This window comes from Antennarius striatus, chromosome 12 (genome assembly GCF_040054535.1).
Source record: "Antennarius striatus isolate MH-2024 chromosome 12, ASM4005453v1, whole genome shotgun sequence".
NCBI lineage: Eukaryota > Metazoa > Chordata > Actinopteri > Lophiiformes > Antennariidae > Antennarius > Antennarius striatus.
Genome location: NC_090787.1, coordinates 1,845,173 through 1,859,559, shown reverse-complemented (window position 1 = coordinate 1,859,559; position 14,387 = coordinate 1,845,173). Strand labels below are relative to the sequence as shown.

At 42.2% G+C, this 14,387-nt stretch overlaps 3 protein-coding genes across 3 annotated transcripts; 1 reads left to right on the top strand and 2 right to left on the bottom strand.

The window, feature by feature from the left end:
• The first annotated feature begins 1,837 nt into the window (after positions 1-1,837).
• On the top strand, positions 1,838-2,988 carry LOC137605374 (trace amine-associated receptor 13c-like). The gene is made up of 2 exons (XM_068330026.1): positions 1,838-2,010; positions 2,175-2,988. The coding sequence occupies exons 1-2, from the start codon at positions 1,838-1,840 to the stop codon at positions 2,986-2,988; spliced, it is 987 nt and encodes a 328-aa protein (XP_068186127.1).
• A 3,379-nt stretch (positions 2,989-6,367) lies between these two features.
• LOC137605332 (trace amine-associated receptor 13c-like) lies at positions 6,368-7,518 on the bottom strand. Its single transcript, XM_068329913.1, has 2 exons — positions 7,346-7,518; positions 6,368-7,181 (listed from the first exon to the last, which is right to left on the bottom strand). The coding sequence occupies exons 1-2, from the start codon at positions 7,516-7,518 to the stop codon at positions 6,368-6,370; spliced, it is 987 nt and encodes a 328-aa protein (XP_068186014.1).
• A 1,304-nt stretch (positions 7,519-8,822) lies between these two features.
• LOC137605487 (trace amine-associated receptor 13c-like) lies at positions 8,823-9,995 on the bottom strand. The gene is made up of 2 exons (XM_068330199.1): positions 9,826-9,995; positions 8,823-9,645 (listed from the first exon to the last, which is right to left on the bottom strand). Exons 1-2 carry the CDS (start codon positions 9,993-9,995, stop codon positions 8,823-8,825), a joined length of 993 nt encoding a protein of 330 aa, XP_068186300.1.
• Positions 9,996-14,387: the final 4,392 nt, after the last annotated feature.

Below are 14,387 nucleotides of genomic sequence, written 5' to 3'. Positions count from 1 at the left end.
GCCTAAAATTCAAAGGCATCCTCTTGGGCCTCTGTCATTCACAAGTGTAATTCACAGGTGATAAGGTCACATAAACTGTATGGCAGTAAGGTGCTTCATATATTCCAAAGTGTCTGACCTTTTTTAAATAGCTGGTAGGATTTTTTTCACCACTAATGACCCTGACTTTGATCTAACCATGGGTGTACTCGACCTGATTTTACAGGTTAGGGTGACATAATCCCCCTTGATCTTTTTGGAATTTGGAGAGTATTTTTCTTATTCTAAATTGTCCCCAGATTGCTGGAAGCTCAATTGCAGTCCCTGTGCCCCCCATGGTATGGATAATTTTCCCATCGACTCCTATCTTAAACCTGTTCCCTAGTTTTTTGTTGCTGGTGTCAAAAACCAAGATGCAAGGCCATGAAATAAAAGGGAGATGCATGCAACAAAGTAAAAGAAGGCAGTGAAACTAATGATGGAATGTGTAATTAGTCACTATTGGTGTGAGTGCATGAATTGTGTATTTGTCTCATGGCGCACGGTGCATCAAGCTAAACCAATCCAAACCAAACCAAATGATACCAAACCAAAATAAACCAACTCAAAACAAACGTTTAACCTGATAGGTGTCCCAGAATGGAGTTAAAGACTTAGGATTTCAGTGTTTAAAGGAACACTGGACCAAAGGGCTCAGGAGTGACCAGTGCTGCTGATAAACAGAGGTGTTGTCACATCACCAACAAACCTTTGTCATGTCCACCTGCCTAGGACCATCAGGCAGGGCAGAGGAGTCACCAAACTGGGTAGAAACATGTATGACAGGAGGCCACATTGCTGTTTAAGTCCACAGCCTGAATCTTTAACCAGTCAACTAAAACTGAAAAGACCACTTGGAGGAGGAGGAACTGGAGGAGAAACGTCTTCCAGTTACTTCAGGTTAAACTTTGAGGATGGGTATTTCTCTATATGTCACATTAAATCTCTGCAGTCTGTTGGTGTCACAGAAGTGTAACAATCAGTTTGATGGATTTTTTGAAGCAAGGGTAAAACAAGGCATAGATCAGAGGATTTTGACAAATAAGATACTTAGAACAGACATATGATGAAGGCAGAAGGCAAATTATCGAGGATTGAGTCCTGGACAGAAAATAATACACAAAAACAACAACAGCACACACATTTGTAACACAACTACAACTTCAATAGCGAAGGTTGTTTTCATGTCTGCTTTATTAGCAGTTACATTTGTTGAACACTTGATGCTAACAGATGTAAGACCTCATGGCTCAAGCCTGAGACACAGCCACCAGAAATATTCATGTACAGAACTACAATGACAGTAACAGGCCAGTACATTGATAGTGAGTCTTTCACAAGTCTTTTGTGACATGCTTATGCACAAGATTGAGTGATTGGAACTTGTTGGACAGGGGTCATACTAGCTAATTTACAGTGTATGGTGGAACCATATACTGTGCATGCACCTGATTTTATGTGTAAAGGTTTGCAGACTCAAGGACCACCATTTTGAATGTCATCTTCATTGGAAAAATTAAAAAAAAACTATAACAAGGTGGTCAGAAACTGTATCATCCTGCGACTTACCCTGACCTACTTCCAGGGTAGGTCAGGGTAGGTACCCTGAAAGTAGTACCTGACAAGTGCATAGCTTTGACTTTTCGGGGTAGGTCAAGTTATTAAAGAACAAGACCTAAGTTACTGTTACTAAAAATAAACTGTCATTGCAGGGAAAGAGGGAGGAGGGATGTGGAGAAAGAAAAGATAAAACAGTTAGCACAGAGAGATTCAGTCAGAAATCCACAGAAGCCAATCAGCTTCTCATCTCTTCCTGATGATGTCATCCTTTGATGCAGATGAACTTTGCTTTCCACAGCTCCTCAACTTTTCCTGTAGGAAGGTCATACTTCCTTACTTTGAATCCTTGTTCACTTGTATCATAATGTCCATCATCTCTATTGTGACTGTGATTCTCAACATACTGGTCATCATCTCCATCACACACTTCAAGTAGGCAAAATATTTCATCAGTTTGTGAATCTGACTGTTGCACAGAATGAAATGGTAGAATATTGGATATGAAAGAAGAGTTTCATGTTAGTAATTGATTCTATTGTACTTTGACCATGGTTTGACTGAATGATGATGAATTTATTCTGCTCTTTCCTGTGCAGGCAGCTCCACACCCCCACCAACCTCCTCCTCCTTTCTCTGGCTGTGTCAGATTGTATTGTGGGCCTCATCATGCTCTTTCAAATCGACTTCATAGATGGTTGTTGGGTTTTGGGTGACATCATGTGTGTTATGTATGTTGTTTTGAACTCTACAATTACCTCTTCCTCAATAGGAACGATGGTTCTCATATCAGTTGACCGTTACGTGGCTATTTGTGACCCCCTACATTATTCTACCAAAGTCACTGTGAAAAGAATTAATATTTGTGTTTGTTTGTGTTGGATGCTGTCTGTTCTCTTTCATTTTGTGTTGGTAAAAGATGACATAAGAGAACCAGGCAGGTATAACACCTGTGTTGGACAGTGTTTATTTGGTAATGATGAAGCTTCTGGACTAGCTGATATGATATTATCTTTTCTCTTTCCTGTTACTGTCATTGTAGTTCTGTACATGAGAGTGTTTGTGGTGGCTGTGTCTCAGGCTCGAGCCATGAGGTCTCACATTACATCAGTCACCATCAAGTGTTCGGTGAAAGTAACTGCCAAGAAATCAGAGATGAAAGCAGCCATTACTCTTGGAGTTGTTGTAGTTGTGTTTCTGATATGCGTGTTCCCTCCTTTATGTATTTTACTTTCTTCCCAGGATGTAATGGTTGATGTTTCATCCTCTACCTTCATCATATGTTTGTTCTATTTTAACTCTTGTCTAAATCCTCTGATCTATGCCTTGTTTTACCCCTGGTTCAGAAAATCCATCAATCTGATTGTTACACTTCAGATACTAAAGCCTGACTCATGTGACACCAACATGTGACGTGAAAATAAATGCTGGTGTCAATATAATACATTCAGTTGTTCTCAAGTGACATTATACAATATGTCTTGACGTTGCTCAGTCAGTGTATGATGTATGATGTTCTGTTATATGTGGGAGAACTGAAAGAGCTACACATTTCATGTTTTCTGACATGAAAATGTCAGAAAAATCATAAGGTTTCAGTTAATTTGCCAACATAATCATGTCCTTCCTTGTTTTGTCACAGATGTTCAATATTATGTACACTGCAGTGAGTCAGCACTATGACTGGTTTCCTGCTGTAGCAAAGTGTAATTGACAAGTTATATCTACTGTTCATACTAAAATTATGTCTCCTTGGATTTTTCTCTCCTTTCCTCTCCTTACTCCATCTTCCTCCCTCCCCTCTTTCTTTCTGCGTGTTATGGCACAGCTACACACACTTCCTGTTAATCCCACAATTTCAAGGACAAGCATCCCAGATCTGCAACTCCTGGATTATTACCAGGCCTAAGTGGTAGCTTTATTGGCTGACTTTTGACCTCACCTGAAGAAACTAAGAATTTGATTGCTTTTAGTACAATCTGGAAATAATAGTGGTTTTCTCTGTCTGCTCAGGAATGGTGCAGTTTCCCAGTCCTCTTCACCTCGCTGTCCTACAAGCTGTTTGAAGTTTGAAGTCACAGTGGACATCATTACACCCTTTTCCCAAAAAAAATAAACAGTGATTGTTTCAACTCAAATACTTGTTTGAAGTTTGTCCAGTCATGTGCATCATCCCATGACACTGAACATACAATACAGTGATGAAGCAAACCTGCATCAGGTCATAATAAAGGATTTCTCCCAAAATATCAGCAGGATCATGCCTGCTGGGTCAACAGTATTATTGTTAGTAGGTTTGGGGATTGGTGCAACACATGATCAAAATACTGAAATAAGACAATACTGTTACCCTTACAAGACACAAGGCTTAGTCCGATTTAATCTGAAGTGCTGTTGTTGCATACAGTCATACAAAGTACAATGTGGCTTTTCTGGCTGTCTCTGTTTGCAGCGTGGGCCTCATTATGGATTTAAATATTCACTCACAAATGGTGCTGCATCAGAGTATTACATAAGCAATAATAACAGTTTGTATGTCCTCGCCACGCCTGCGTGGGTTCCCTCTTTGGGTTTGCCGGCTTCCTCCGACCACCAAAAACATGCAATTTACTGTAGGTGAATGCTTTTCTTAAAAATATATCTATGTGTTGTATCTGCCTTGAATTTTCATGAGAGTCATGAGAGTCATGTTTCCCAAGTATATATTCGTAAAACTGAAATCCAGTTCTTAGCCAATTATTAATCTGACCTCTCTTACCATGTCCGCGAAATAAATTTTAAAAAAGCATTACATTATTACCCAAAATTGTGAAATATAATGCAAAGGCTAGCTGGCAGTACTAAGCTTTGGTGCCAACTAGGGCCTGCTCATGAAGAGGCAAAACAAAATGATGAGGAAGAATTTTCCTATTCTGATGAGTCAAGGCTTTTCTTTGGCTTGAAATACTTTTACATCTCCTTTCCCACATAGCACCCGACGCCGGGGCGGATCCGCCCTTAACACGGGCAGTTCCGCCTCGGCGGATCCCTCATTCGGGGGAGCGCACAGGAAACGGCCCGGTTGCGGGCAGCGCAGCGTCAAACAGCGGACTCGGTACGGACGCCGGGTGGATCCGCAGAGCGGATGCCCCTACTAAGATAGCACCTGATACCGATGATGATGATGAGCTGATCGATGATGAGCTCCGACACACCTGATCCTCATTCAAACGATCAGGTGTGTTGGAGCAGGGAGACGTCTATCCGGGGGGCGTGCCCCCGTGACGAAAACCGGTTGTTTTCTGACGTACAACGACTCCACGTCGAAGAGGCGTTTATGCCTGACAGTTATAAAGTTTATAAATTTATAAATTCATTCATTCATCCACGTTCCTCGCCCAAGTCGCTGACGCCAGTTCTGTGTCGGACCGGGACATGTAGGGGTTCTGTGATTGGTCAACACGACATTACGAGCCCGGATGACCGCATGACGTACGCACCTTTCTCCGCCCACAGACGCCGGATGAGGACGATGCTAAACAAGTTAAATTCTGTAAGTAGACGACACTCAAATTTATCTAATGTGTAATGTCGTCTTACTGGAAAAATTATATTCATCATAGATGTTAAGCATAAATATGTGATGCTCTTACTTTGGTACTTCCTGTTGTGAGCGGAAGTCGTTCTGTTGTAAGTGTATGTAAATGTGATGGGCTTGACAGATCTAGTGCGGCATGATTACTGTGTGAGTGTTCGTGTGACGTAGCAGGCTCATGTCCAGTAAAGGGAATCGATATTTACTCCGCTCCGCTGATTATTCCTCCTGCAGGTCGGATATCGTCAGGATAGATAAAGGACACTTGTTTCCTTGTTTCTGAAATGTTCAATTATGGTAAGTTAGGCTCGCTAACGGTACAGAGCTAGCATCAACGTTAGCTTCAGAGATTCTCAAACGTCTTAAGCTAACGAGCTGAAGTTAGCATGTTGGGTTTTCATGTCTTCCTGTCATGATATTCTTTTGTAATTGCCCCGAGAGACGTGGCAGTAAAATGCTTTGGATACAATTCATGGTTGTGTTTCATTTTTCCATTTACAGTGTTAATAAGGGCGACTGGTTAAGGGGACTAGTCAAGTTTTTTCAGAACAACGTTGATATTGGATATTTCTGTTGCTAGTTATGGTCAAATGAGCCATTTTGAATCAAGGGTCTGGGCCAGATGAGCCGCTTCATGAACGGTTCCGGACTGGGTCCGTGCCGGGTGAGCCGCTTTATGAACGGATCCAGATCGGCTCCGCGCCCGATCTGGTTTGGGTCCCCAGGCTTTGCCCGCCCCGGGTCCATCGCATTGTGCAAGTTCACTCTGTTCCGGGCCCGGTTCAGGGATCCATGGCAGTTCCGGGGCGGATTGAAAAGGCTATCTGGGTTGTCACCATACAGTATATTACTGGTGACAAAGTAATATATGAACTCCATGAGATTAAAATTTCCAGATCAGGACCAGAAACTTTTAAACAGCTCTGTGAACCACTACAAGGTAACCTGTTCAGACTGAGAGCCTGTGCTTCATAGGATCGTGTAAAACATGAATGAAACATGAAATGCAGGTTTTCTTTTTTATTGAGGCATTATTGAAAGCATTCAGAGAGACAGTTTACATAGGTTGTGTCATGACATGAAGATGGGCATAATGCATCCATAATGCATTGTTGGTGCACTTGGGTACATTATTTATCAAATATAAATGTTCAGATGTGATCATTACCTGGAAAACATTGCTACATGTTATGTCTGCACCAGCATTTCTTTTAAATGTCACATGTTGGTGTCACATGAGTCAACCTCTAATATTTTAAGTGTCACAATCAGTTTGATGGATTTTCTGAACCAGGGGTAAAACAAGGCATAAATCAAAGGATTTAAACAGGAATTAATATAGAACAGACACATTATGACTGCAGAAGATGAAGCATCAACCATTGAGTCCTGGCCAGAAAGTACAACACAAAAATAAGGGCACACACATATCAGAAACACAACTACAACAACCCCAAGAGTAATGGCTGCTTTCATCTCTGATTTCTTTTCAGATGTTTTCACTGAACACTTGATGGTGACTGATGTAATGTGAGACCTCATGGCTCGAGCCTGAGACACAGCCACCACAAACACTCTGCTATACAGAAATACAATGACAGTAACAGGCATGATGAAGGATAGAAATAGATCAATGATCCCAGGAACATAAGCAAGAGTAATTACACACTGTCCAATACAGGTGTTATACCTGCCTGGTTCTTCCAGATTTTCCTTAAGAATCAGGCAGTGAACAAGAACACAAAACATCCAACACAGACAAATACAGATATCAGTTCTCATTTTTGTGACTTGGGTGGAATAATGTAGGGGCTGACAAATAGCCACATAGCGATCAATTGATATGAGCACCATGGTCCCTATTGAGGCAGATGTGATTAAATAGTCTAGTACGAAATACACAACACACATAATGTCGCCCAAAAACCAGCAGCCATCTATGAGAATAATTTGAAATACTGTGAGGAAACCCACAATACAATCTGAGACAGCCAGAGAGAGGAGGAGGAGGTTGGTGGGGGTGTGGAGCTGCCTGGAGAGAAAAGAGTAAAATATATTCATCAGTGTAGTGTAATTATTTCAGCAGATAAAAACACAAAAGCATTATTTAAAAACATGAAAGTCCTCCTTCACATTCTGATATTCTACCATTTCACCCAGTTACCAGTTTCACCAACTGAAAAAGTATTTGCCTACTTGAAGTGTGAGATGGAGATGATGACCATCATATTCAGAATCACAGTGACAATAGAGATGGAGGACAGTATGATGTAAATGAGCATGGATTCAAAGTCGGGACGTATGGTCTTCCTGCAGGAGGAGTTGAGGAGCTGTGGAAAGCAAAGTTCATCTTCATTAAAGGATGACATCACCAGGTAGAGATCAGACGCTGAGTAGCTCTGTCAACTTTCTGCCTGAAGCTCTTTGTCCAAAGACATTTATCTATTTTCTCCTTCAATTCTCCCCCCTTCCCTCTTGTGATATCCCCCCCCCCAATTACATCACTATTTGCATCATGGTATTCTCTTTCTTTGTCTTCTTTTCTCACTATATTGATGCGCAATATAAGGTTCAAGAAAAATCTCCACCTTGAGCTGCTACCTCATCGTGGTGGTTGTTTCTTAGTAACCGATGTGGACCTGATGGCCAGACCTCTGCCCATGGGGCCCAGCTAGGCTCAGCCCAAAAGGACAAAGCGGGCCAGACCTCTGGTGGACTCACCACCTGCCAAAGGACGTAGTCCAGATGTAAATTGACTCATCTCCATCAAAATTTGGGCTCTGGAACTCATCCCCTTGAGAGAGGCTTGACTCTTCACTTTGTATATGAAAGTAATGAGAGTAATGCGTCATTAATAAGAAAATAATCACTTCTCAGCTATAGATCTTTCTCAAGCACACATTTAACATCAGTAAAAAACTTCCTAATAAAATAAAAATCACAAAAATGACTTCCTATGCCATTAATAAGATAAAAATTATTCTTCTCGTCTGATGCGGACCAGTGCAGTGACATGCTAAAATGTATTTTATGATACAGTATATAGGAACAAGTATACAGCTCGTTCAGTAAAAGATATCCCACAGAACTCATTTTCACTGACACCTCTGACAGATTGTTCTTACACAGAATATATCTGGTTCTATACAGCGGTTGTCTCACTGATGATGTGAAATATGATACAGGTAGAATCATAATTTAAAAAAAAAAAAAAACCAAAATTCTGCTTGGACTTAGCCTGTCTTTATTATTAGTAGAAAAACAGGAAATGTTATAAGCATCCATTAAAAATTTTGATGTCAGTCTTTTATACAATGAACATATGAGTTTTTCTTATTTGCAGTATTTATTATATGACAGTTGTAACACTTTTTTCATACAAAAGTAATCCTTTGCTTCAGATACAATGTATACACAATGGAGGTTTATTTCATATTGATATGAAGTAGGACACCTCAATAGTGCTGAATCACGGTAATACGGATATCACTTCTTATTAAATTACAGGTCGTGTGGCAAAATGAGGGATATTTGAGATGATGGCAAAATGACTAAATATTCAAATTACTATGCTATTTTCTGTCATGAAGGATGGAAAGTGTCTAGTTTTCTGTGTTCTCTAACTGACAAGAATGATGTATGGTGTTTTTACACCAGCATTTCTTTTTATGTTTTATGTCATATTTATGTTGGTATCACATGAATCAGCCTCCAGTATCTGAAGTGTAACAATCAGTTTGATGGATTTTCTGAACCAGGGGTAAAACAAGGCATAGATGAGAGGATTTAGACAAGAGTTAATATAGAACAGACACATGATGATTGCAGAAGATTCAGCATCAATCTTTGAGTCCTGACCAGATAGCAAAACACAATAATATGGACACACACATATCAGAAACACAACTACAACAACTCCAAGAGTAATGGCTGCTTTCAGCTCTGATTTCTTAGCAGTTATTTTCACTGAACACTTTAGGGTAACAGATGTAATGTGAGACCTCATGGCTCGAGCCTGAGACACAGCCACCACAAACACTCTCATGTACAGAACTACAATGATAGTAACAGGACAGATAAAGAATACAATCATGTCAGCAACTCCAGAAGCATAATTAACATTAACTACACACTGTCCAACACAGGTGTTATACCTGCCTGGTTGTTCCAGGTTATTTTTCAGGATAAGGCATTGAAAAACAACACAAAACATCCAACAAAGACAAATACAGATATCAGTTCTGTTTTTTGTGACTTGGGTAGAATAATGTAGAGGATGACAAATAGCCACGTATCGGTCAACTGATATTAGAACCATGGTCCCTATTGAAGTCGATGTGATTATATAGTCCAGGACAAAATATACAACACACATGATGTCTCCCAAAAACCAGCAGCCATTTATGAGGATAATTTGAAATATGAAGAGGAATCCAACAATGCAATCTGAGACAGCCAGAGAGAGAAGGAGGAGGTTGGTGGGGGTGTGGAGCTGCCTGGAGAGAAAAGAGGGTAAAAAAGCTTATCAATTGTAATAGTATCATGCCAGCAGATAAAAAATGGCAAAAGCACAAAATCATCAATTACAAACATAAAACGTTTTCTCCACATTTTGATATTCTATCATTTCATTATGAACAGCTACCATTTGGGTTATCTAATGAAATATTGCCTACTTGAAGTGTGAGATGGAGATGATGACCAGCATGTTGAGAATCACAGTCACAATAGAGATGGAGGACAATACGGTGTAAATGAGCATGGATTCAAAATAAGGACGTATGGACTTGCTGCAAGAGGAGTTGAAAAGTTGTGGAAAGCAAAGGTCTTCATTTAAGGGTGACATCATGAGGAAGAACTCTGCCAACTTTCTTCCTGGTAGTCTCTGTCTTATATACTTTATCCCTTTCCATCCTCCCTCCTCCTTTCCCTCAAATGACAGTTTATTTTAGTAGCTGTGAGTTAACTTCTGATATTTGATTACATCACTACTTTCGGCTCATGACTTCTTCATTTCATCTTTACTTGAGTAATGACTTTAACCTTTTATTTTACAGTTTGGTTAACTGGGAACGTCTGGAGGAGGACTCGGTCCGCGAGGCCTTCAATTCACACCTCCAAAGGAGCTTCTCATGCATCCCTGTGGAGGCTGGGGGCATTGAACCTGAATGGTCGATGTTCAAAGCTTCCAATGCTGAAGCGGCAGCTGAGAGCTGTGGTCTCAAGGTCTTGGGTGCCTCAAGGGGCGGTAACCCTCGAACACCGTGGTGGACCCCAGTGGTCAGGTAAGCTGTCCGACTGAAGAAGGAGGCCTTCAGGGGCATGTTGTCCCTGGGGACTCCTGAAGCAGTTGCAGGGTACCGATGGGTCAAAAGGACTGTGGCCTCGGCTGTGATGGAGGCAAAACAGAGGGTGTGGGAGGAGTTCAGAGAGGCCATGGAGAAGGACTATCGGACGGCACCAAAGTTGTTCTGGAGGACTGTCCGACACCTCAGGAGGGGGAAACGGGGAACCATCCAAGCTGCATACAGCAAAGATGGGACACTGTTGACCTCGATTGAGGAGGTTGTCTGTCGGTGGAAGGAACACTTTGAGGAACTCCTGAATCCAACTACCCCAACTGACCCTTCCTCTGTTTGCAGAGGCAGAGCTGGAGGATGATGGGGAATCGAGTCAATCTCTCGGGGCGAAGTCACCGAGGTAGTTAAACAACTTCACGGTGGCAAAGCCCTGGGTGTTGATGAGATTCGCCCGGAAATGCTGAAGGCTCTGGGTGTTGAGGGGCTGTCATGGATGACACGCCTCTTTAACATTGATTGGAAGTGTGGGACAGTACCGAAAGAGTGGCAGACTGGGGTGGTGGTTCCTCTTTTTAAAAGGGGGGACCAGAGGGTGTGTGCCAACTACAGGGGCATCACACTCCTCAGCCTCCCTGGGAAAGTTTACTCCAAGGTGCTGGAAAGAAGGGTCCGGCCGATTGTCGAATCTCAGAATGAGGAGGAACAATGTGGCTTCCGTCCTGGTCGTGGAACAACAGACCAGCTTTTTACTTTCACAGGGATCCTAGAGGGGGCTTGGGTGTACGCCCATCCAGTCTATATGTGTTTTGTAGGCTTTGAGAAGGCGTACGATCGGGTCCCCAGGGATATACTGTGGGAAGTACTGCGGGAGTATGGAGTGAGGGGGCCTCTCCTCAGGGCCATCCAATCCCTGTACGCCCAAAGTGAGAGCTGCGTTCGGGTCCTCTGCAGTAAGTCGGACTTGTTCCGAGTAGCTGTTGGCCTTCGCCAGGGCTGCACTTTATCACCAATTCTGTTTGTGATTTTCATGGACAGGATATCGAGGCGTAGTCGGGGTGAGGAGGGGTTACAGTTTGGTGGCCTGAGGATTGCATCGCTGCTTTTTGCAGATGATGTGGTCCTGCTCGTGTCATCAGCCTGTGACCTGCAGCACTCACGGGTCCGGTTTGCAGCCGAGTGTGAAGTGGCGGGGATGAGGATTAGCACCTCCAAATCTGAGACCATGGTCCTCAGCAGGAAACCGGTGGAATGCCTTCTCCAAGTGGGGAATGAGGTCCTTCCACAAGTGAAGGAGTTTAAGTATCTTGGGGTCCTGTTCACGAGTGAGGGAACAATGGAGCGTGAGATTGGACGGAGAATTGGGGCAGCAGGAGCGGTATTGCAGTCGCTTTACCGCACTGTTGTCACAAAGAGGGAGCTAAGTCGAGAGGCAAAGCTCTCCATCTACCGTTCAATCTTCGTTCCTACCCTCACCTATGGTCATGAGCGATGGGTTATGACTGAAAGTACGAGATCACGGATACAAGCAGCTGAAATGGGCTTTCTCAGGCGGATAGCTGTTGTCTCCCTCAGAGATAAGGTGAGAAACACTGCTGTTCATGGGGGGCTCAGAGTAGAGCCGCTGCTCCTTCATCTGGAAAGGAGTCAGTTGAGGTGGTTTGATGCCTCCGGGACGCCTCTCTAGGGGGTTGTTTCTGGCACATCCAGCTGGGAAGACACCTCGGGGCAGACCCAGGACCAGGTGGAGGGATTATATCTCAACACTGGCCTGGGAATGCCTTGGGATCCCCCAGTCAGAGCTGGTGGATGTGGGGGGAAAGGGAAGTTTGGGGCTCCCCTTTGAAGCTGCTGCCCCCGCAACCCGACTACGGATAAGCGGTGGAAGATGGATGGATGGATGGTTAATTACTTACATTTGGGAAGACCATTAACTGCCTAATCGGACTGTGCTGCTGAAGGAAAACTCAAAGGTTTCCCTTCCTAACGTTCCGTTTTTTTCTTATAAAAATCTGGACCCTAATTTTTTCATTTAATATTTAACATGTACAACTACAAAGCACAATCGTAATTCAGTACAAGCATGTATGTGCATCCATCAATGTAAGCGGGAGTGTGGTTTGTTAATTTGTGATTTGAAGACAGAGACAACAGAGATGTACAATTAATTACAGAAAGCGTAAAGAGCTGGTCAAGCAGTTATCACCAGCTCATAATAATAAATGAAAGTTTTCAAGAAGAAAATGGCCAAAGGTCCAAAAGTTACACAAACAACCTCCTTCATTCAGACTGAAGGGTCTTACTGATAGGATGTGACAGATTTTGACGTCCTTCCATCCTTTTATTATGAGTTTATCTTGGTTTTGAGTTGCAGGTGTCTGATGGAGTGTTGCACTCTGTAAAAGGCATACTGCTATACCCAGCTCATTCATTTTTTTCCTTAATTCAACTTTACTAAAGCGCTAAAATACACCAGAGGTAACTCAATGCACTTTAAATAAATTCAAAGCAGCACCAAGGCTCAAACAGCTAGGTTTTAGCTGTTTGCTCGAGGTCCTTCTGCATTTTTTTGAATTTCATCAACATTCTTGTGAGCAGTAGTGATGACAATGTGCAGTTGAGGACAGCACTCATTTGTGTATCCAAAATATTCTCAGGCAGCTCTTCTGGTTGCTAATAAATCCCCAGAACTGCTACTGGACCCCAGACAGACTGACTGAACACTAGTTCATTTGAACTGCATCCAGAACTGGTGTGTGACACCTTTCATATTGCCAACAGTAAGCATGGCAGGCCTTCACGTACACATCACTGTTGCAGGTATACAGGGCATATCTAACTGCATACATTCAGTTTTTTCAGAATATAGTTTGTCCCACTAATGATTCTAAGGCCTCATCAAATATGACACAGTTTGCACCATTGGACCTCCTCACCTCAGGGGATTGTGGGTCTCTGCTTGCACCATATAGGAGCTTGTGTAAGACTTCTGTCTTCCTCACCCGCGACCCACAAAGCTGCTACAGCGTCTAAAGACAAGACGATTAGGATTGTCTCATCGTTACGAAAATGTATTGATGAACGAATAGATCTCTTTGGGTCTGTGTTGCACATGTGAAATGTGTTACTGGAACAATAGCAGAAGAGTTATTGTAACTATAACCCCAACTAAATTGAACACAATTTAAAAATCAACCAAATAATCAAACAAAGGTAGTCATTTAATTCAAACAGAGAGCTGAGCACAGGTCAGGTTTGTTACTGGGTATGGAAACAGATTTTTATTTTCATTTATTTACAGAGGGTGTCTGTAGTTAAGACAATATAAATCTGTATTTGATTCAAATAAACATCCGGTACATACTACGTATATTGTATTTGAACCATGCTTTCATTCCATACTTTATTCATGGAATAAAATTATGGTTATACAGTTTCAATTATCTTTTGTCTCCTCCAATTATTCCGGTCCCATTTGCAAACACTGTGTTTTTCTCCACCAGTCGTCCGCAATGTATACCACCCGATGGGGGTGGGGGTGGCAGGTGTCCACAGAGGGGCTCAGAGGCCAATGCCTTTAAATGAAGCTTCTGTGACCAGAAGGGATTTCATCTATATTCAATCAAAGATATTGAGGTCCACGGATCAGTTTGGGGCAAGACATTTAAAATACCGTACAGTGTAGTTGGACATCTGGCAGCTGGAAAACATGAATTTAAAAAGCATTATTTGGGGCTTTTAAGGATGTTCATTGTGAGGCATGAAGTTCCAGGGACAATGGAATATGAGCCCTGTATAATTGCAGAACCTCAAGCCCTTGGACATCAAGACCGGACAGGGATAAAAAAAATGCTGTAAAAATGGAATCTCTGCATTTTCAACATTGATGAGCGTTAAATCAAAGTTAAAATGTAGGTGTATTTATTTATTTTTTTTAAAAG

Bases quoted from the DNA above. Each gene is read 5' to 3' on its own strand.
- LOC137605332 (XM_068329913.1), bottom strand. From the start codon at position 7,518: ATGTCATCCTTTAATGAAGATGAACTTTGCTTTCCACAGCTCCTCAAC. The intron at 7,182-7,345 runs GTAGGCAAATAC...TTTTCTCTCCAG, and splicing joins ATCTCCATCTCACACTTCAA to GCAGCTCCACACCCCCACCA.
- LOC137605374 (XM_068330026.1), top strand. From the start codon at position 1,838: ATGTCATCCTTTGATGCAGATGAACTTTGCTTTCCACAGCTCCTCAAC. The intron at 2,011-2,174 runs GTAGGCAAAATA...TTTCCTGTGCAG, and splicing joins ATCTCCATCACACACTTCAA to GCAGCTCCACACCCCCACCA.
- LOC137605487 (XM_068330199.1), bottom strand. From the start codon at position 9,995: ATGTCACCCTTAAATGAAGACCTTTGCTTTCCACAACTTTTCAACTCC. The intron at 9,646-9,825 runs GTAGGCAATATT...TTTTCTCTCCAG, and splicing joins ATCTCCATCTCACACTTCAA to GCAGCTCCACACCCCCACCA.